Source organism: Macaca fascicularis, chromosome 5, assembly GCF_037993035.2.
Source record: "Macaca fascicularis isolate 582-1 chromosome 5, T2T-MFA8v1.1".
Lineage (NCBI taxonomy): Eukaryota > Metazoa > Chordata > Mammalia > Primates > Cercopithecidae > Macaca > Macaca fascicularis.
Window position 1 is genome coordinate 191,423,653 of NC_088379.1, and position 24,005 is coordinate 191,447,657.

The 24,005-nt window shown below is 42.2% G+C and overlaps 1 protein-coding gene across 9 annotated transcripts in view; it reads right to left on the reverse strand.

Annotated features, from left to right (window-relative positions):
* FAT1 (FAT atypical cadherin 1) overlaps positions 1-24,005 on the reverse strand; it is a 142,430-nt gene that overhangs the window by 71,094 nt on the left and 47,331 nt on the right. For all 9 annotated transcript variants that reach the window (XR_012435285.1, XR_012435283.1, XR_012435284.1 and 6 more), the window contains exon 3: positions 6,235-6,549. Coding sequence is in view for 6 of the 9 variants with exons in the window: in XM_005556489.4 (XP_005556546.3) it covers positions 6,235-6,549 (315 nt within the window). In the remaining 3 variants the exon portion in view is untranslated. The remainder of the gene's footprint in view (positions 1-6,234; positions 6,550-24,005) is intronic.

Consider the following 24,005-nt stretch of genomic DNA (forward strand, 5'->3'; position numbering starts at 1 on the left):
ACCTCAAAAAAGCTTTTTAAAAATAAAGATTCACTACTTGGTTTGTAGCAAAAACTTGAAAAATATCAAACATACAGATAAGAGAGTAAGACGGTGGTCTCTTCTAAAGGACGCACATGTCTAAAAGTAACACTTCAAAAGTATTAATAAACGTGAATTGTAAGTTGCATATCAACTCCTCCAAGTTCAAAGCAGTAACTTTAAAAAGACTCTACAAGCGTGGTGTTGATTTCCAGAGGTTGTTTGTGAATAATGAGACATGAGAAGCTCACACTAGTCCCTTTTGTTCGGGACTCCCTTTCTTCTCTGTCCTTGACATACCACAAAGCTGTGACGCTTTTGTTTGCAGGCGCCGGAGCTGCCAAGGCGCCAAACAATCTGAATTCTACGCTCCTGTCTCTCTTCCACCTGGAACAAGCGTGCAGCTTATGTTAAAAGAAGCACATTTTACCCTATAACTAATAATGGACACAAACAAAAAATGTTATAAAAATTAGTGATGTCAACAGAAGTGTATATATCACAAAAGGAAAATGGATATGGTCTTCCACTTGTATCTCCTAAAAATGAAAACCCACTGCTCCCCCCACTGCCCCCCCACTTGTAAACAATGTAATAAGAATGGTCTGAAATGCAGACGGACAGTTCTCGGCACCACAATTAAGCACAAAAACCTTAAAGAGAAAAAGCATTCAAAAAAGTTCACTCAAACTTGTTTAGAGCACAAAATTCGTAAGATCACTCACTAAACCCACTCCTAGGAAGGTTTCTGGTTGTGGCTTTTAAAATATTTTGTTATACTATGACAAAAGGGTAAGGAGAGAAAAATATTGCCGAGATGTCTTCCTCTTTTCCAAAAAGACTTTTAGTGAGGTCATTTTATTTAAGTTTATCCAAAATGTTGCAAGGCACTTTATACCGACTCTCAAAAAGAGGTCACTTTTATTCATAAAAATAACAAATAACCTCTTTCACCCTTATTCTGGCATTCGAGGTTTTCCATTGAGTGTAGCCATCTCCCGTACACTTATTTCTTGGTCTCCAACTCACCATTCCTTCAAATTGCCCCCAACATAAAAACACCTTCTACCTCCTCTCCATCAATCTATTGTTACCACCTTCACAATCAGCCCAGTACCTGTTCCACAGGGCCTCATCTTCACAGTCACACCCACTGCCGGTTTCCTACTTCCACTGGACCCGTGAGAGCCCATGCCACACTTCCACTGGACCCGAGGGCCCATGCCACACTTCCACCGGACCCGAGGGCCCATGCCACACTTCCACCGGATCCCTGAGAGCCTGTCCACACTTCCACCGGATCCCTGAGGGCCCATGCCACACTTCCACCGGATCCCTGAGAGCCTGTCCACACTTCCACCGGATCCCTGAGGGCCCATGCCACACTTCCACCGGACCCGAGGGCCCATGCCACACTTCCACCGGATCCCTGAGAGCCTGTCCACACTTCCACCGGATCCCTGAGGGCCCATGCCACACTTCCACCGGACCCGAGGGCCCATGCCACACTTCCACCGGACCCGAGGGCCTATGCCACACTTCCACCGGACCCGTGAGAGCCTGTCCACACTTCCACCGGATCCCTGAGGGCTCATGCCACACTTCCACCGGACCCGAGGGCCCATGCCACACTTCCACCGGACCCGAGGGCCCATGCCACACTTCCACCGGACCCGAGGGCCCATGCCACACTCCCACCGGATCCCTGAGAGCCTGTCCACACTTCCACCGGATCCCTGAGGGCCCATGCCACACTTCCACCGGACCCGAGGGCCCATGCCACACTTCCACAGGATCCCTGAGAGCCTGTCCACACTTCCACCGGATCCCTGAGGGCCCATGCCACACTTCCACCGGACCCGAGGGCCCATGCCACACTTCCACCGGACCCGAGGGCCCATGCCACACTTCCACCGGACCCGTGAGAGCCTGTCCACACTTCCACCGGACCCGTGAGAGCCTGTCCACACTTCCACCGGATCCCTGAGGGCCCCTGCCACACTTCCACCGGACCCGAGGGCCCATGCCACACTTCCACCGGACCCGTGAGAGCCTGTCCACACTTCCACCAGATCCCTGAGGGCCCATGCCACACTTCCACCGGACCCGAGGGCCCATGCCACACTTCCACCGGACCCGAGGGCCCATGCCACACTTCCACCGGACCCGTGAGAGCCTGTCCACACTTCCACCAGACCTATGAGAGTCTGTGCCACACTTCCACCGGACCCGTGAGGGCCCGTGCCGCACTTCCACCAGACCCGTGAGGGCCTGTGCCACACTGCTGCACACACCAGTTCCTCTTGGTTATTTCACTTTTGTAGACGAACTTTCAAAGATTCGGGAAAATAATTTCAAAGTTCAGTAAATAAATACAGCCATGCACTGCGTAATGACGTTTCAGCTAACCACAGGCTGCATATACGCTCAAACTGTACATACGACCGTGGCTGTGAAAGATTAATATCATATTTTTACTGCACCTTTTCTATACTTAGCTATGTTGGACACACAAATGCGTTACAAGTGCCTGCAGTGTTCAGTACAGGATCATGGTATACAGGTCTGTAGACTAGAACAGGCCATCCCATACAGCCTGAGTGTGTAGTAGGCTAGACCATCTAGGTTTGGGTAAGTACACTCTATGTTGTCCACACACTGACAAAATCACCTGATGACGCGTTTCTCAAAATGCATCCCTGGCATTCAGCCACGCGTGACTGTACGTGATGCACAAACACACACTTTAAATGATGATAAACTGAAGCACTCTCTAGCCTGCTGGACACTGAGGATAATCACCCGGGTCCCAAATTCATGTTTCCCACTAAGAAACAAGTAGATCCACTTTATTCCAGCAAATTTGTTTATTCAAAGGCACAAGTTTATCAATCTACTAGATTCTTGACTGTCTTATATTCATTAACAGAGCAACTGTAACACCTGCAAGTGGAAGCAGCTGAGGCACCTGTGCCCTGAACGACCCTGGGCGCTCCTGCTCTCTACACACACAAGCCTTAACAGGGGTGCAGAAACACCCCGAATCACAAAATCGAAGAACCCAGAAGTCAGTTTGCCCCAGGATCCCAGAGGGAAGGCCTCCCTATGGCCCAGATCTCTTGATTTCCAGCCCAGTGATTTCCTTGCTCAGCCATTAATCATTAAGTAACACGATTTAGGGTCTCCAGGTGGTGCGATGGGTCAGTAACTCTCAAGCACTTTTTTCTGCCAGACAGACTTTCATCAGCCTTCCCAATCAAGCCGCCACGACACCGACCTACCTGTGAAAAGTCAGTCTGCTTTAAAGGCTGTGAGAACATGAGGCATCTGCACTTTGGGTCCTGAGGATCACACCCCAATTTGCTGCTGAGTTGGGGGAAGAGAATCATCTAGAAACCGATCTCATGAAGCTATATTTCCTATATTAATAATTCCCATGCTAAAATATGGTTCTTCATCTTCAGAGACTTTAGGTGATTTGTGGAACGTTGGGACTTCTTTACTAATCATAGTTTTTAACATACTTCACAACAAATACTGCGGTGTACTAACTATGGTATCCTCCACTATTACCTGACTTCAACTCGTAAGAAAAGAAAGCCTCTGGGTGCAGTCCACTGAATTTCCTCCTGCCGCCCTGCCAGCAGAATGCCTGTACTCCCACCGGGGCTGGGGGCTGGCGGCGGACACCTGGAGAGGGCTTACTCCTGCTGAAGGTAACAGCATAGAGCTGCAAACACCTTTTCTTTAGAGTTGTCAGAATAGAGAGATTTAAAGGGGAGAGGCAATGTCATGTTAATCATGTTTCTACAACAAGACATAACACCATAGCAGCCACATCATCATTTCTGGGGCCCCAGGAAGAACCCAGGGTTTTCAAGGCTCCCCACAGCAATGCTAAGCTACATCATCTCCTCAGTTTCTTTCTCCTACTCCTCAAATATGTATTATGCCCAGACCTATGCCATGTGCTTAGATATCCAAAATAATATTTATTGCTTGCTCATCTGTCTCTTCACAGAGGACTTAATCTAATCTAAAAGAGAGAAGACACAAGAAAATGGAAAACACTGCTTAGCCTAATTCATCACACAAATTACTATAGGGGTAGTTCTGGTCTTGAATTGCCACCTGTGATATGACACACATGTGTGTTGTGGGGAGGGGTGTATATTTGTTTCTGTCCACGGTTTCTGGCTTGTCACTCCCATACCCCTGTCACAGTCTTCGGTTATGTTGTAGCACTTTTTGCCTCAGGAAACAGAATCTCTGTCCGGACCACCTGCCACTCTCCTTTCACCTGCCAAGGCAGGACTCCAATCTGACTGTGCGTCACAAGCCCCTCATTCCAGAGAGGGTCCCGCTCCACATCCTGGAGGCGGAAACGCTGCAGACAGAGGCCAAGAATCTGAAGAGACAGGCCTCTGTCAGCCACATGTTGACATGGCTGTCCGTGCGTCAATCATGCCTAGGTAATGAAGTCTCCATAAAAGGCCCAAGAAAGCAGAGTTCAGAGTTTCTGGCCGCTGAACACGTGGAGGCTACAGGAAGGTGAACAAGAACTTATCCAGGTGCTGGGAGGGTGGTGCACCCCGACTCCACTGGGACAGAAGGGCCTGTGCGTGGGACCCTTGCAGACTTGGCCCCCGTGTATCTCTTCATCTGGCTGTTTATTTGTATCCTTTAAAATGTCCTTTGTAATAACCAGGTAAATATAAGTGTTTCCCTGAGTTCTGTGAGCTGTTCTAATAGAGTAACAGAACCCAAAGAGAGGTCACGCGAACCCTCACTTGGAGCTGGTCCGTCAGGAGTTTCGGAGGCCTGGGCTTGCAGCTGGGGGGAGGAAGGGAACACTCTTGGGAACTGAGAATCTGAGGCTGTCCAGGCAAGAAAACCCGTCAGAATTGAATGAGAGCGCTCCCAAGGTGCGCGCTGCTCGGTGTGCGTGGAATCTCCCCCCAACCCCCAAGCACACGCTTGTTCACAGAAATCTTCCGTGAGGATGATTGTTGGGGTCTGGGAAGAGGATAGGAAAACAGCTCTTTGAGGGTTTTTGTTCACACCCACATTGCATCAATCAAGGCTTTTACTTCTAGATTTCTCTCTCGAGGTCTGGGACTGCAGTAGAGAGGCATACACTGTGGACTCCAAATGCATCCTCACAATGCTTATACACTTCTGACTTTCTTATGCTTGGCCATGCCTTCTGATTTTTCAGCACTTAGTTTTTAGCTCACTTTTCCTTTATTTCACAAGGAGGGTGAACGCAGTTATCACTTGTGCAGTAAGGAACAAAGATTAGAAGTTTATAAAAATTTTGGAGGAGGATCTTGAGGTCAAGGAGCTGTCTTCTGGGAAGCAGGGGAGTCGGTCACAGACATCGATGGAAAAAATGTTAGAAGCAAAAGGCCTGGGGTGTCATTTCAGGAAAGCAACCGCTTCCAGTCTGAAAACTGTTTAATCCCAATCCCTTACCACCTGCACATACAGCACTGCTCTATGGGAGAACCTTAAAACATTACAAAACTAGCGAACTGTGAAATAAACTCTTTTAATATTCTTTACAAAAAGTGGACTTAGAACAATTCAAATTCTTAGCAGCAGTAGAATTTGCTGTAAATTTAAGATATATCACTAATTTAGGAGCTATTACTGAAATAACAATGTTTGCTTTTTAACCTGAAAGTGAAACCCTACTAATGAGCATAATTGTAAAATAGCTTTATAAAAGCAAACTCAAAGTTAAAAAAGCTAATTTTTTTTTTTTTTGAGATGGAGTCTCGCTCTGTCGCTGGAGTGCAGTGGCACCATCTCAGCTCACTGCAAGCTCTGCCTCCCGGGTTCAAGCCATTGCCATTCTCCTGCCTCAGTCTCCCAAGTAGCTGGGACTACAGGCGCCTGCCACCACGCCCGGCTAATTTTTTGTACTTTTAGTGGAGATGGGGTTTCACCGTGTTAGCCAGGATGGTCTCGATCTCCTGACCTTGTGGTCCACCTGCCTTGGCCTCCCAAAGTGCTGGGATTACAGGCGCGAGCCACCACACCCTGTTAGGCTAAATTTTTATCCAAAATAAAGGCTTATTTTGAATAATTCAAAAGGAAAACAATTTAACAAAAAACGAAAGCATGTAACAGATCAATGCTAATTCTTACTTTTCCCCCTAACAGAAGAGCATAAGCATGAACGTTGCACACAGCAGTATTAACACATACCTGTTTTAGGATGTACTGCGAAGAACCCCTGCGGATTTCCACTTGTAATTCTGTACACGAGCTTGTCATTAGAGCTCAAATCTGGATCGAATGCCTCGATCTGGACCACAGACACATCTTTAGGAGAATTTTCCAAGATTTCTGGGTAATAAACAGGCTCTGATGTCTGTGGGGCATTGTCATTGACATCCTCAACCTCTATGTAGATCTCTATGAACGATGAAAGAGGCACGACACCCTGATCGGTTGCAAAGACTGTCAGCCAATAATGGGAGGTCGATTCACGGTCCAGTCGATCTGACGTCTCTATGATACCTAGAGAGAAAAAAGAAAAACGTAAAGCAGCACGTCAACAACCAAAACTGCCAGCTTGAGAAAGTGTCAACAACTCCGGCTTACTGAGGGCTTTATATGCCTCTTACTAGGTGCATAACCTTGAGCAAGGTCACTAGCCTTTCTGTGACTCAGCTTCCTTTCTTCTAAAATGAGAAAACCATAGTATGTTCAACTAACATGCGTATAATGGTTAGAACACTTGGGACATAATACAAGCTATGAAAGTGTTTGTTATTAGAATCAGGTGTCAGGCACTAAATGGCGCACTTTAAAAATATTATCTCATTGAAGTGTCAAAATAGGTGAGCACTAAGAGATCATCCAACGGCCCAACACTTCATTTTTTGATACGTGAAGTTTATAGTTGGTTGAGAGATGTGCTGACTTTCCTGGAGGCTACTCAGGACGCCAGAGCCATGGCCCAGATCTCAGACCCCACAGTCCAGCAACCCCGCTCCCCACGCTGTGTCCGTGTGGCGGCCACTGTCTAAGGAAAAAGGCAGGAGCAGCAGCATCCTCCGGACAGCTCGGTCTGCACGCATAGCCCTTCTCACAGTGGCAAAGGAAACAAAGTGCAACCTTCAAAGTCCACAATAACGGGCTGCTCAGATCTCCTGAGTGTTGAGGTCCTTCCATTTCTTTCAATCGCCTCAAACAAATGGGAAGACAACCAGCATGCTATAAAAATATACACTCTTCAGCTACACTATAAACTCCAAAAGGGCAGAGGCCACGTCATCTTCAATACCAGTATCCCCAGCACCTTACATAACGCACAATAATGTATTAAATACACAAGTGAAATACCGAAGTATCTTATACAGGGTTGATAGAGAAAAGTCCTCAACTGGGACCCAAACTAGGATACATTTCTTAGTAAGTCAACTAGCAAGAGATGAAATTATATGATTACAAAGAGGGTTAGAGTATCTGTAATGTTTTGGTCCAGCCACTGAAACCAGTCAAAACTTAACTTCAAGCCAGGAGTTACCTCCTCTGGGGATAAGAAGCAAAAATAGCCATTTCTCTTTGGCAAGTCCCACCTTTTTGTTCAGTGGTGCTGTCTCGCCCTTTGTCTACCAAAAACATCTCACTGCACTTGTTCTCACGGATTGATCACTCGGAACTAACAATACTCCCCGTGTTCTACACCATGGTACAGGCTGGACTCTGCAAATGTTGAAGCTCTAGAATCCCTGAAGTTTCCCATTAAACGCAAAATACTGTGAGAAAAATAACCAATTACCAATTTCACCTGTGCTCAGCAATGACCCATTTAGTTGACAAAAATACACTGTTGTAATTCATAATTTTGATCACACAAAATTAAATATTAACTTACTCCAGGTTAACATTAATATTACTCCAGGTTAAAATTAAATATAACTTACTCCAGGTTAATATCAGAAAAACTCATTTTTTGAATGAAGGATAATTATATCTAATACCCCCAAAAGGACTTACAACTTAAAAACAGAAAACTTAGCTAAATAAAATGTGAAATTAATGAATCTTTATTGCCATTCAAAAACATTACAATGATTTGTTATTGCTTCATTAATTCATACTGAACTTCAGAAAGGCTGTAGAATACTGCTTCTAGAAACATGGAAGAAACCTCAGAACCAAACAAAAAGGACCTAACTGGTTCCTCTGCACAGCAGACAACTGAAAATGAGCTCAAACATATTTCCCTCATTCTCTAACCCAAGCATAACCTACGCACACTCAACTGGTCTGCTAAATTAACAAAATTATATCTGTCTGTAGGCGCAAATAATAACCTTTCCGTTTCTCTGATTCATCACATCTCTCCACAGATACAAAGACGTCAGGGGATAACAGAATGTTCTCTCCGGGAGGATCACACATTAACAAAATGTACACAGCTCCCCCTGTGCGCTGCCACTTCATTAAAATGCAATAAAATTCACTTGACAGGTGAAGTATTATTAGGAAATCTCAAGAAGACAGGTACATGATGCTTTTATCTACCTTTTTTGAGTTCTAATCCTCCAATAGTTCATGCTTCTATCTACTGTTTTAAAATGTGCCCCTCCAAATGTGACATACAGGCATTTAAAAATGGTAATTACAGAAACAATTTGCTCAGTGTTTACTAAATGTCAGGCCCTGTGGTAAGTGTCTCATATGCATTATCTTCTATAATCTTTACATCCAGCCTGCCTAGTTATGTGATGCTATTAACTCCATTTCACTAACGAAAAACTCAGATTGAGAGAGATGAGGAACCTCCCCAGGGCCACGGTGAACGGCAGAGCTGGAGTGTGGATGCCACAAGTCTCTGCCTTCAGCACCAGCAACATCCTCGTCAGTCCTATGGCTGCTATGACAAAAGAGTAAGCAAAACTTCACGTGGTAGTTCGGGAAAGGTGAGTCAAACTCCTACTTCATCCATCTGAAGTAGGAATGTATTAAATGTTCACTCCTACACGATAGCTTTCTCTAATCTCAAGGGAAAAAAGAAATAGAAATGGAAATATATCACCAGCACATGTGAGGTGTGCAATCACAGCCAGAAACAGCTACGATTTTCCATCGTGCCCTATTTCTAGTTTGGGCCGTAAGCGTCCAGACTGCAGTGTGCAATTCTGAGATGGTTTCTGCCAGGAGCGGTCCCTGCCGACCCAGCCACTGCACCACCAGGGGGTGGGGGACGGCCACGTCCATCAGGAGGGGACGGTCAGAGTCCCCGGTAATCTGTGGATATTACTAAAGGTTAAGACTGACGCGACAAAGTGGCTCTATTCAAATATGGGAGAAAACTAGGATTGCGTAATTTGCAGGTAAAATAGTCAATATGAACGAGTGAGATGCTGGATGTTCCTATTGCGTGAATTCATGACTGTGTACTTTTAGAATGCCTATCATGACTGCTGAGATAAGCTTCTGCTTCGATGCATTTTAATTATTACCTCTTTGTAAGATAAAAAAATTATTGAATACAACTTAAGGAGAACTATAAATTTCAACTGCCAAAGGGAAAGGAGGGCACGTCGAAGAATCTCATCTTGTAACCAAAATCCTCAGATTCCTCATGGACGCCAATCACGTTACTAGATGCTTTACATGCACTAAATCACTGAAAGAACATGGAAGTTGCATGATTTTCATCCCCGCTTTAAACAAGAGGAAAGAGAAGCTTAGATCCATTAAGAAACTTGCTTAAGCCCCGGAGTGAGGAGGAAACATGGCCAGGGTCAACAGCTAACTGGTAGGATCTGGAGCTGAGCCGGACGGTCGGACTCCAGGCCTCAGGGTCTTCTCCACTGGGCGGTGGGCTGTCACCACCATCAATCAACAGCAACACTGTGGGACACCAAAGGTGCTGGGGACCTGGTGGGGCTACAACCATGAGGAAAGGCCACAAGGAGCTTCCCAGTGTGGAAAGAAGGCTCTTCCTCATTCGTGCAGGACAACAGAGAGGAGAGGATCTGAGGACTCGGCTCAGAGTTTCGGGGTTCAGTACCTAAGTGCTATTCTAGTCACGGCAGAAAACCTTTGTATATGCACAAAGTGGGTGGAGGGAAGCCTTAAGCATGCCAAGCTACTTTGTTTTCCACTTTTTAATCTGTCAACCCAGTTGCAAGATGCACTCTTCGGGAGCCCTGGGCAGAAACTTCCCGTGGACCTATCGCGCTAGCCCGAGATCTCTAGGTCAAAGCCCCGAAGCTTCCCATCTTGAATCGGGGGCAGGACGAAGGTCCAGGATGGCTGAGTGAGAGTCTAGATAATGTGCGAAGACAGACCAGGGGCAGAGCTAGCCTTCGCCATCTCAAAATCAAGCATTAGACTGGGAACGCCTTCAAAACCCTCCAGTGCAACCCCCTTGTTCTTAAAGAACGTTGAAATGATTTGTCCAACTCCAAGAAGCTAAACAGGTGTCCTTCAGAATCCAGAGTGAAGGATCTCCTTAATCAGGAGTTCATCCCGATCCAAACCATTCTTCAAGGGAGCCCTGGTTTCTGCAGGGAGTAACACACCGGCTGTCTCTGAGTCTGACCCAAAGCTGCCTTTGTTAAGTCACTAGGAGTTCTTGTTCCTACACTTTACCATCCTTTCCCCAGTCCTTCCTAAAGCCTCAACTGGCATTTACAGATTACAGACAGATTTCTTCTGTAACTTTAGCAGTTACCTCAGTTCCATAAAGGAAACAAATTTTCACATTTCCATCAGGAAGACTTCTAATTAGTGCCTTTAACACAGAGAAAAACAAAAATAAAACTAAGGACGTCCAGCCATCACTGGATGTGAATCAAACTGTGGTCATCCTCAAACCTCTATCCCAATCTATTTCTCTTAATCCATGAATGTCTACCAATCAACTTTCAGTAAGTACTTTTTTTATATAGTGGGTTATAAACTCATGCTGGAGACAAAAGGAACCAACAAAAACTATAGTTTTTACAGGTATCTTTCTATTTACACATATTCACTACCTCATCTGTTTGGGCACCTATGTATATCCACCTCCACACTCTCCTCCGTGATCTCCCTCCTATCTTCCGCATCTCCTCCTCTCTGCGCTCCCTTCCTTCCACCTTTCTGAAAGCAAACACAGCATGCGGCCAGCAGGTGCGTGGGCCCAGGCTGTGAGGAGGGAGGGGTGCAGCCCAGGCCTTCCGCAGGATTCCCTTCAGCCAGACGCCAGGAGCAACAGAGCCGTGAGAGGGGTGACACGGAAACTCCGCCACTCCTGTCAGGAGGTCGCCATGCACGCGCAGTGCGAGCGGGCGTGATGCTGCTGCGTGATGCTATGACGCGAATCTGGAGCACAGAAGACAGATTGAGACAGGCTTCTTACGTGTGCCACTCAGCAGTGCCGTCAGAAGTCATGCCTTTACTGGAATGAAGCATTACAGAAGGAATAAATGCCTAGCTTTCCAACCTTGAGAATACAATGAAGTTGTTAATAACCCGAAAAATCTGAAAGAAGCCGGAAATTTGGAGTTATTAAGTAAGAATATTTATCATTCCAAACATACATACTCTCCAGGATTTCAAATCCACCACCAGATGTCACTATGGAAACTCATTTTAAATATGCATACAGTGGAGAACTAGATTGAAGGGGAAAATGTAATTTCTAAAAGAGCTTGACCAATATAGTTGAAAATACAGTTCACAGCAAAATTTCTTTATGGAAGGATTCATTAATGCCCACTTATTTAATTAAACAGATGCTGCTGTCTTTCCACAGCCTGATTATTCAAAGGTTATAAGGTTGCTCCAATAAATGGTTCAAAAGTAAATCAAAGTTTGAACTAACTCTACACTCCCTGCCACTGCTGGCTACTGCTGCTAAGGAAGAGTCTTGGATCAGGAAAGGCCAGCATTCCCTCCAGCTGACACAGGTGGAACAGGACTCTTGCAACACAGTAATTTTTAAGGCAAAAATAAAGTTACAGCTATGATGTGTGCCAAAAATAATTTAACTGATTCAAATTCCCATGGCCACAGAGTACCTTTCCTCTGAGAATTTTCCTATTTTCTTTGTTTAACAGGCCTTGGTTCCCAGTCAAGCCTTAATGCCAAGGCTTTCAACAAAGCCTTGTTATTTCTGATTCTTCAGCTATTTCAGCTCAAAAATACTTATCATCAGCAACAACCCAGCACCATAAATGTGCAATATATCACGTCACATACTTAATTTTTTAAACTTTTCATACAATTGCTTAAGGCAGCAACTGTATTAAAAGCTGCTTTGTTCACTCACAAGAAAACCTTAAATGTGAGATATAATTTTAATGATATTTTCCCTCCAGGCAACAACAGACTACTAGAAACTCTTTTCTCCAATTCAATATCCTCAGCGTAAACAGAGTAACTCTTTTGAAAATAAGCATTTTCCCAAATATGAAAACAATACTCACTGAAAAAGAAGAGACATACCATCAACACACTGGAGAGCCAATCTCTCTGTTGCTGCAATTAATCTATAAATGGTTATTCAATTTTTCCTGCTAATTATGCAAAGACTAAACATCTCCGAATTGTCATATTACATGTTAATCACTAAAAGACAACAATTTTTCCTTAAAATCAAATTTTAAAAGTAGACTGTAAGCTTCCTATTAGAATGCAAACTTCTTAAGGACAAAGAATTGCTACGTGTTTGGTTCAAGGCCGGGTCAACAGTGAGTGCTTAAGAAGCAGGTGTTAAAAGAAGGCTATCCATTACACACAAGGAAAGGATGAGAAACAGTCACAGGCAAGAGGAGCCCAGAGAGAGGTAACTAAATGTCATGTGGGAGCCTGGACCACAGAAGGCACCTTAGGTAAGAACTCAGAAAATCTGCATGTATTATGGACTTTAGTTAGTAACAATGTACCAACACCGATTCTGTAATTGTAACATCTTACATGCTAATGTAAGATGTCAACAACAGGCGAAGCGGGGCAGGGAGCCGGGAGTTACATGAGCACTCTACCTTCTGCTCCACTTTTCTGCAAATGTTTTATTTTTTTAAAAAGGTTGTCTATGAGAGCTCATAATATGTAGATTGTTTCCTTCCTTCAATTAAAAACTTTTTTGAACTTACCTGTTTTTAATCTCGTTTTCATTAAATACTAGATTTAGACTGATAATGTTAATATTTCTACATCTTGATGATACCTTGAGAGAGCCTCATGTGTGTATAAGAAACTTTACATGTTAAAGGCTAAAGATTTAAATAACAATCTAATTCAAAATATAATTTACTGTAAATTAAGAAAAAATTATTACTTGTTTTGCCTATTATATACGAAGAACAGCTGTAAAATGAGTTTAATATAAAAAGCAAAATTTCTGCAGTTTAGCCTTTCTTTAAAATAACTGGGCTGGGTGGCTCATGCCTGTAATCCCAGCACTTTGGGGGGCGGAGGCCAGCGATCACCTGAGGTCAGGAGTTAAAGACCAGCCTGGCCAACATGTTGAAACCGCATCTCTACTAAAAATACAAAAAATTAGCTGGGCGAGGCAGCGGGCGCCTGTAACCCCAGTTACTCGGGAGGCTGAGGCAGAAGAATCACTTGAACCCGGAAGGCGGAGGTTGCGGTGAGCTGATCTAGTGTCATTGCACTCCAGCCTGGGCAACAAGAGTGAAATTCCATCTCAAAAAAAATAAATAAAAATAACGATACCAGTTTGACATGCAGTATTATATCATAAATCAAAACATTTGAATTCTTTTAGAAACAATACAGTAGATCGTGTGTGTGCGTGTGTGTGTGTGTATGTGTGTGTGTAAATATACATTTAATGTTCTTGCTTCTGCCATCAGTTGGCAAAGTTATGTTACTACTGTGGACTAAAACAGAACAAGAAATGAAAAAAGAGGAGTCTATTGGGCTGAAGGCATTTAGGACTCTAATAATGGCTATTCATCTACTTTCTCAGGGAATGACACAGGAAATGCTCTCAGAACTAAAATCAACATTTTTTACTTTCCTTTCACCCAAAGTTTATAAGATATTACTATTTACATCACTGGAGTTGCTAATCATAAAACGTAAGGAATATGTAAAGACCAATGTTTAATGGTTTATTTTGCAAGAGAAGGAGAAAAACAAGTTCTAGTACTTTTAAAAACAGAATGTTCTATTATGTGTGTATACGTATATTAATAATTAAAATTTTAATTGCTAGAGACCACTTCCATAAATATTTTATGCTTTTGATAATAAAAAAAGTCAAAATAAGTAAAAGAAAATAAGTCAACTAAGAAGCATCCCTCACGGGCCAAACTGCTAGGCAGTATACTCGTGTACCGGACAGGTACCCCCGCCCCCTTACTGATAAAAACACAGTAAATCACGTATAATTTCCTTCTCTCCAGTTTAACTGAAGTCACGTCAGTGACCACCACGACCCAATATTTCAAAACCAGGGATGCGCCATGAGTGCTCTTTTGTGAGAAGTCGTTTGTATTGTGAGCAGACTCAGAGGCCCGATGATGACTGATGGGGATGGCAACGTAACAGCATATATGGACTCATGATACAGCAGAGAAGAACTTCTTAGACATCAGCTCATTTACTCCTTACAGCAACCCTAAGAAGTAGTAGGTAACCTTATCATATCCTATTTCATAGAGAGGAAACAGTACAAGCAACCTGCCGGAAGTCACACAGTTCATTAGCGGGGAACTGGGATTCCACCCTACAAGTCAGGTTCCAGACAACCATGCTAAACGCTTTGGAGTCCCTGGCTGCCCCTCAGTTGGAGCCAAGATGACGGGCAACTGAACGCAACCTGCAAACCTCACCAGAGGAGCTGTGACTTGAGTGCAAAATCCAGAAATGTAGCTGCCAGATGCTGTTTTCCCAACATTTGAAAATCTGGGCTAAAGCGAGTTTCATTGTATCAGGAGGGAAAAGGAATGGACTTATTACACGATGGTACATACACAGCTTTAAAAAAGAAGACATGTATATGAATCACATGGAAGAATGTCAGTGATACAGAAATTGAGTGAAAAATATAAATGCATAATATATAAAATATGATGTTTGTTACTGCTGTTCAGAAAAATTTTTTTAAACACACATACGCAATTATACATGCAGAGGAAAAAGTTCTGAAATAAACAAGGTGATCAGCAGATAAAATCAATCCAGTGAACAGCGACTTTTTAATCTGTAAATTTCTGTAACCATGGATTTAAAAATCTGTATTTAAAATGTATACAACAAAAGTCAAACAAAACAATACCTGCAGCCCAATATCAGAAGGTTTTATGTATAGAACCTTCTTCTTTTTCTGTATATGTCTTAGATGTACTTTCACTTTTAAGTATTTCTGCTTCATTAAAGTTGAGGAGATGTATGACAATGGATATTCTGGCAGCTTCGATAACTAACACTAAAGTATTATATATGTAACTACTTACACAAAGCTTTAGGTCTAAGAAATTCTATAATCACATTGTCCAGAGTTAGATCGTAAGTCAATGATAAAAGGAAAAGCAAAAACGCAACTGTCACTGTTTCCATTATTTAGATTGCCCATTTAAATCATTTTAATTAAAACATATACCTTTCAATTCTTTTAATTAAAATTGCTGCAATCACTTTAAAATTAGCTGAGGAAGCTTTCTGACTTGCAAACTTACGAAAACGTATTATTAATTAAGAGCATAATCAGATTTTAAGCATCATGTTTCAAGGCCAGGGATTTCTTTAGCTTTGCAAAGAGTCATTGCCAGGGTAAGCTCTGCTAAACCATGTCGTCCCACTTTGTTGAGGAATGATTCCAAGTTCTGACTTCCCTGTCAGAATCATTAATATTGTTAAAGATGGCTTTTGTGGATAAGCTCTCCTTTTAAAGAGGATCACCCTTGGGTAGCAACACTTATCATCTGGACGCCTATTAATTGGATAAAATGACACCCACAAGACAGCCTTTGGGCATTGAGATACAGTTTTACCTGCCAGTGGCAATGCTTCTAGAAGTCTGCTGTAAATTTCAGAAGATACGCAATTTCAGTGTTGACTACTCTTCCCACCTTACACGGACTGGATGCAAAAGCTTTAATATGCCCTATTGTTTAAGCTTCACAATTCATTGGTTAGCCCAGTGGTCTCTCCTCATTCTCCATACTCAGAAGCAGAGGCTTAAGGCTCAAAAGTCACTGGTCTAAAGTTATTTACCCAGTAATAAAGTAACCAATGAATTAATGGATTACCTTACCAGTTAGTCATCTTAGAGCTTTGCATCTAATAACCTAGCCTGAAAAGTTAAGGGAGTCATCCTAAGTTATCCGACTTTAGTAGCAGAGAAGCCAGAACCTCAAACCTGACTGGCGCCAGAGCCCACACATAAAACCACAGGATACTATGAGACGCAGAGCTGTGATTCAACAGTCAGGTCTGACTCTCCTCAATCAATCACTGTTAGTGGAAAAACAGGCAACACATCCACCAAGGTGGACCAGCACTTGCCTGTGGTGAGGAGCGATGGAACTTAAATTATAACTCAACTAAAGGAAGGCCAAACAGATCCATGTACAAAGTTCAAGAACTCCATGTGACCTGGACCATTTAGGATAGAAAAGAAAAAAGGATATAAAAAAAGGATCCAACATTGCTCTCTATTTAGGAACTTACTGTGTTTATCATATCATCTTTATGTATTGAAATGCAGCCAGGTACAGTGGTTCAGGCCTGTAATCCCAACACTTTGGAAGGCTGAGGTGGGTGGATCACTTGAGCCCAAGAATTCGAGTACAGCCTGGGCAACATGGCGAAACCTCGTCTTTACAAAAAATTAAAAAATTAGCTAAGCGTGGTGGCAGGCACCTGTAGTCCCAGCTACTTGGGTGCCTGAGGCAGGGGGATTGCTTGAGCCTGGTAGGTCAAGGTTGCAGTGAGCCGAGATGGTGCTGCTGCTGCCCTCAAGCCTGGGCAACAGAGTGAGACCTTGTCTCCAAGAAAAAAAAGAAAAACAACAACAACAACAACAAAAAAAAAAAAGAAAGAAAGAAAAAAAATCCATATAGGTTAAATTAATATTAACTGAAATATACTATGTGTAAGTAGGTATAAGGCATTATACTAACAATACTGAATCTAACTGTGAGAATATCATAACTGAGTCTTGAATACTGTTATTAACTATAAAAAAACTGAGTGGTAGGTGGCAGATCTAGAGCTCTAAACTGTAAATCAGCTGTAAAAGTTCTGTGGCAGATCAACAGAAATGTTTTAAGGAAAAACCCTCTTCAGGAAAGAAATCTCATTAAAAACAAAAAAAAAAACTAGCCTCAGGCATGGTGGTGCGCCCTGTAGTACCAGTTACTCAGGAGGCTGAGGCAAGAGGATCGCTTGAACCCAGGAAGCGGAGGTTTTAGTGAGTTGAGACTGCATCACCGCACTCCACCCTGGGCAATTAAAAAAACAAAAACAAAAAACACACAAAAAAACCAGCCAGATGTAGTGGCTTATACCTGTAATTCCACCACTGTGCACTCTGGGAGGCTGAGTTGGGAGGGTCACTTGAGCCCAGGAGTTCTAGACCAGGCTGGGCAACATGGCAAAACCCTGTCTCTATTAAAAATACATTAAAAATCTGTCAGGCAGGGTGGCACACACCCGTAGTTCCAGGCTGAGGTGGGAGGATCACCGAGGCTGCAATGAACCATGATCACACCACTGCACTCCAGCCCAGGTGACAGAGGGAGACCCTGTCTAAAATACACACACACACCCACACACACAACCGATTTTTAAAAACTGTACCTTATACTATCCTCTTCACCAACAAGTGACTTAATGTTGTTTGTACTGGCTTGGATCTTAATCTGGAACCTGGCATTACTGATTTACACCTGTTTTAATTCATTCAACACAGAATGAGTTTCTACCATGTGCCAGGTATGCTACAAGCTGCAAAAGAAGCAAAAAGAAGAGCAAATGGGGTCTCATGAGAAGACAGTTAAATAAAAGAGTAATTTATTCCTTGGACCAGCAGAGAGAGAAGGAAAAGTAGGGTGCCTGTTTGAGAAGGGAAACATAGTATTTTAACAACGAGGTACCTTAGGAATTATTTTCCATTTATTATTTAAGTATCTTTTACACAAAGGCCAAATAAATCCTTTCTTCAGTTATGAGTTCCTGCTTGAATTGTATAATGCAATGTAATGAAGTGATTAAAAATAAATGTCAATTCATTTTGTGAAAAACAAAACAAGAAGAGGATATGCAAGAAAAATGGTGAGTTATATGGATGAGTTAATTTTATCTTCTTCCTGTTAATATTTTCTAATGCTTCTAGAAGAACTATATATGCATTATATAAAACTATTTTTTAAACCAACACGTATAAAGGGTTAATCTGAAGTACATTAGGAGAACTCCAGGAATTTCAGAAATGTAAAAGCAACTTCTAAAAGTTCAGAGTGACTTACAGGTTTTCCTAGGCTGAATAACAACTGGCTAAAGCACTTGTACTGCAAAGTGTGTTCCAGCATGAAGACAAGGCACTATTCAACGATTAAAATGTCAGTTGAAATGACTAAGCCTCATGCCAAACTCCTTCAAGCACTCCCTTGCTAAAGAAGGAATGGAATGAGATTCCTCCTGCTACAGTCGAGCACTGCATTGGTCACTGTATAAACAGAACTCTCTCCAAAGAGACAGTTGTCTCTGGAGTCCTAGAATGCACACAGCTGGTAGGAGAACCAGCTTCCCTGTGTCTAAGGTCTGTTTAGCACCTGCAAACAGATTACAAATACAGAAAACCGCAACTCTTGCTCTCACAATAAAACCTAAGAATTATACGCAATTCAGCTCTACAAAAAGGAAGGTGCGTTTTACAGGAAATGAATGCCGACTGAAGCAAATAAAAGTCCTATTGACTTTCTGGTCCCTGTGGTCATGGACTGTATGTATAAGCTGCCCCCCTGCCCATCCATTTCCAAGTAGCATTTTCCTTTACTCCAGCCTCCACTTTTATCAAATTTTTAAAAATTTTTTCTATTAAATTTTATTTCAACCACAAAGCAGTTCTTAAATTTTAATTCAAATCTTTAAACTTTAAAAATTGCAAACTGAAGATGAACTATTTACAAGCAGTATTCAGCTACTTCTAATATCCAATCTGCTGCCAAACCCAATACCTGTAAGACCTCAGAAACTTAAGTTAGGTCAAGCTGACCTACTCATGAAGTGAATCGCTGACACTGATAACCTAGGAGAAACTCCAGGTATGTCCTTTTATGCTAACGCTTCATGTTAAATCAAACATCCCTATCTAATAATCTAAATGCACTGCAAGATTTGATGTTAAAACTTGCGAAGAATCTTTGTTAAAGCAAAACATCAATTTGTAAATGCATATTAATCCCATAACTCGCCTGTTTTCTAAATTCAGGTTTTTGTTTTTTTCTTTTTATGAAGAATGGTGTAACATACTTAGATAACTGAAGATGTCTAATTTGGTACTTTTTTGAGTATATGTGCTGCCGAAGCGAGCACTAATTTGGTACTTTTTTGAAATCACAAAAGAGGGCACACCTGTATGTATCAGGATTCTAAAATTGAGAGGTAAGCAATCAGAACTCAACAAACCTCCTACGATACCCAGTATATCCTCAGAAATGGAATAATCATAACCAAGATTTCTTAGTGGTAACTGCGGGGCAGACAAATGAAGTATCTAATCTGCACTATTTTACGCAAACAGGAAACAAATCTCATAAAGTACTGTGAAACAGAATTTCAACAGGACGAAAATGGATTACTGCTAATTCATCAGTTTAGAGACTATGAAGACAATTCTTGCTGAAGACATTAAAAGACTACGTAAGAACAGACTGGCAAGTCTCAAATAACTGTCATGTGTCTACATTACTAAAAATTAAAGCACAGAACTGAAACAAGAAAAAATGAAAAGCAGAGAATCACTTCAGTAGTTCTTGTATTATCTCTGTCCTTAACTTCCTCTGAGGGCAAAGTTCTTCATGAAGAGAGCTGTTCTTTAACAAAGTCATAATCAACGTTTCATTTGAGAGTGACATTTTCTTCTTTAATACTAACCATTAATAAAATAAAGTGATAACAGAAGACGTAGAATATGAAAATAAACATCACAGGGATATCAAGCAGTTGAAGGTATTTGAAAAGTGTATATTCAAACTAACCACTAGAAAAAACAAATTCAAAAACACACAAATGTTCATTATAACACACTAGTTATAATTAAGTAACACGGTGGTTACTAAAATATATGTCTCAGAGAAGATAAAAATACAAATAAATAGCTAGGCGCAGTGGCTCATGCTGGTAATCCCAGCACTTTGTGAGGCCAACCTAGTAGGATCCTTGAGCCCAGCCTGGCCTGTTGTGTTAATTTATTATAATACTAAATATATATTTATTATCATAAATTAATGTAATAGAACATTATACAATATGTCATATTATAGATGAATATATTCTATTATCACTTTATTTTATACATGTATAGATATGTACATATATTACATATATTATGTCATTAATATCAATTATATGTTATGTATTATATGTTATTAATATATCATATATATTATATACATAAATATATATACACAGGCCTGCACGTAAGAAATTACAGGGGAATGGCAAGGCTGTGGAGAAACAGGAATACTTTTACACTGTTGGTGGGAGTGTAAATTAGTTCAACCATTAGGGAAGACAGTGTGGCAATTCCTCAAGGATCTAGAACCAGAAATACAATTTGGCCCAGCCATCCCATTACTGGGTATATACCCAAAGGAATATTAATCATTCTACTATAAAGACACATGCACACGTATGTTTGCCGCAGCACTAGTCACAACAGCAAAGACATGGAACCAACCCAAATGCCCATCAGTGACAGACTAGATGAAAACGTGGTACATATACGCGATGGAATACTGCACGGTCACAAAAAGGAATGAGATCATGTGCCCCGTAATTTCTTCAGTGATTGGATCAATAAAAGTACCTTTTGTTTTAAAAAACATTCAGACTGGGTGCGGTAGCTCACACCTGTAATCCCAGCACTTTGGGAGGCCAAGGTGGGCGGATCGCTTGAGCCCAGGAGTTCAAGACCACCCTGGGCAGCACTGTGAGATGCTGTCTTTATAAAAATTAAAATTAAAAAAAAAATGCAACCTTTTGTCCTTGGTTCCTTCAACAGCTCCAGAATATAGAAGAGAATCTTGTTATTTTTAACAAGCCCCTTTCAAGCATGCCTGGGCTTAAGTGAATGAAGTGATTTTTAGAAAATCACTATAACTACAGGATGGGGGCTGGCTGCTGGGGAACCCACCTGTGATTAGAGGGCTGGAACTCAGAGCCCCACCCCGCCCTCTAAGAAGGAAGAGGATCTGAAGGTTGAGTTGACCCCCACTGGCCAATGATTTTATCAACCTCACATATCTAATTAAGCCTCCATAAAACCCCTACAGGACCCAGTGAGAGGGGCTTCCCAGAAGGTGAAAGGAACACATCCCCAAGCCAGGAGGGTGGTGCACCCCAGCTCCTCAGGAGGGACGCTCACGCACTTGCAACTTGGAACCCTTCCAGACCTTGCCCTAAGAATCGCTTCATCTGGCTCTGTTCATTTGTATCCTTTACAGTAAACTGTAAACATGTTTCCCTGAGCTTGGTGAACTGCTCTCGCAAATTAATGAAACCCAAGGAAGGGAACAGGAGAAGCTGGTTTACAGCCACTCTGTCAGAAGCACGGGTGAAACAACCTGGAGGGTGCACATAGCGTCGTAAGTGGGAGCCGTCTTGTGGGACTGAGCCCCACCCTGTGGGCTCTGTGACTGTCCCCAGGTAGATGGCATCACAACTGAATTACAGGACACCCAGCTGGTGTCTGTGGCAGAAGTGATTGCTTGCTTAATGTGGGGGTCGGCTAGGAGTGGTGGCTCACACCTGTAATCCCAGCACTCTGGGAGGCCAAGGCAAGTGGATCACAAGGTCAGGAGATCAAGACCATCCTGGCTAACACGGTGAAACCCCATCTCTATTAAAAATACAAAAAATCAGCCGGGCGTGGTGGCTCATGCCTGTAATCCCAGCACTTTGGGAGACCAAGGCAGACGGATCACAAGGTCAGGAGATGGAGACCATCCTGGCTAACACGGTGAAACCCTGTCTCTACTAAAAACAAAAAACAACAACAAAAAAAAAAACAAAAAATTAGCCGGGCGTGGTGGCGGCGCCTGTAGTCCCAGCTACTCAGGAGGCTGAGGCAGGAGAATGGCGGGAACCCGGGAGGCGGAGCTTGCAGTGAGCCGAGATGCACCACCGCACTCCAGTCTGGGTGACAGAGCTAGAGTCGCAAAAAAAAAAAAAAAAAAAAAAAAAATTGGGGGGTTGGGGACACATCTGGTGTCAGAAGCATGTTCTGAGAGTCTAATTCAGGAAACTGAGTTTGTTTTCTATCCATAGGCAGGAAGTATCTCACATCTTATTTAGAAAACTCTGCTTTTTCCAAAAACTAAATACAAATTCAACACAGGAAAAAAAATAGCATAGTACTTAAAACATTGTTGCCATTCCTAAAGCTCAGATATTTCCAGCTCATGACAGAGGATCAGATATACAGGTTCAAAAGGCAAAGCATGCATGCTTTGTTATCAAGTCTACAGTTGTAAAGATGATTTTTGAAAAATGACTTTGTGCTAAACTCTTGAATAGAAATTGCCTTTTCATTCGGTAAGTTATGACAGAGGTGGTGAAGCAATCATATATTTTTTCCCACTTATTTTATTGCATTGGTTGGTTTGATGTAACAGGCTATTTATTAACATCTGAAACTCAAAAAAAATTTTTAAAGGTGCCATCTAAACAACTACTTCAATTCTCAACCATAATTCACAGACCCAGTAAACTAACCTGTTTACCGCTAACTATTCCCAGTAACAGAAGATAATAAGTATTTTCCAATGCTTGCATTACATAATTAGAAAAGGGAAAAATCCCAACATGACGAAACTTAAAGCCTCGATTCACTTAACCTAATATTAAAGAAATTTTAAAGATGTTCACTTGATAAGCCTATTTTGAAATAATGCTGGCATATCCCTGGCTTTTATTATTATTATTATTATCATTATTATTATTATTGTTTTTTGAGACAGAGTCTCGCTCTGTCGCCCAGGCTGGAGTGTGGTGGTGCGATCTCGGCTCACTGCAAGCTCCACCTCCCACGTTCACGCCATTCTCCTGCCTCAGCCTCCCAAGTAGCTGGGACTACAGGCGCCTGCCACCACGCCTGGCTAATTTTTTGTACTTTTAGTAGAGACAGGGTTTCACCGTGTTAGCCAGGCTGGTCTCGATCTCCTGACCTCGTGATCCGCCCACCTCGGCCTCTCAAATTGCTCGGATTACAGGCGTGAGCCACCGCGCCCAGCTCCCTGGCTTTAATTATTGTCTTTAAAAAAGAAACACAATTCAACAGACTAACCTAATCTATTCAAAAGAGACATGCAAAGAGGTACTAGCGTTGTGAAGCAAAGGCTATGCCATCCTATTATGTTCTGTAGTAAGATAAAACTAACAAATTCAAGTAATATAGCATATAACAAAACCATGAAATCTGACTATGACTGAATTTATCCTTGCTGGTGACACCACCGTGAAAACACTGAACAGGCTTTAATTACACACGATCATTTCTGTAATGTTTCTCTCTTTAGACACCACTCCTCCCTTGCCCATGTGGAAGGGAAGAAAACACGCCCAAACACCTTTACAAAGGCACATGTAGTGGACAGTTGCCCTCCTACATGAACACTACCTCATAACGTTCCAAGACTACCGTAAGTTCTAAAGCATGGTGTTTGGTTATCTTAAATAATCAAACCAAAGAATCAGCAAAGAACAAGAATTAAAAGAGCGCAATAAAAATCATCTAGTGCAACCCTCTAATTTTATAGATAAGGAAGCCA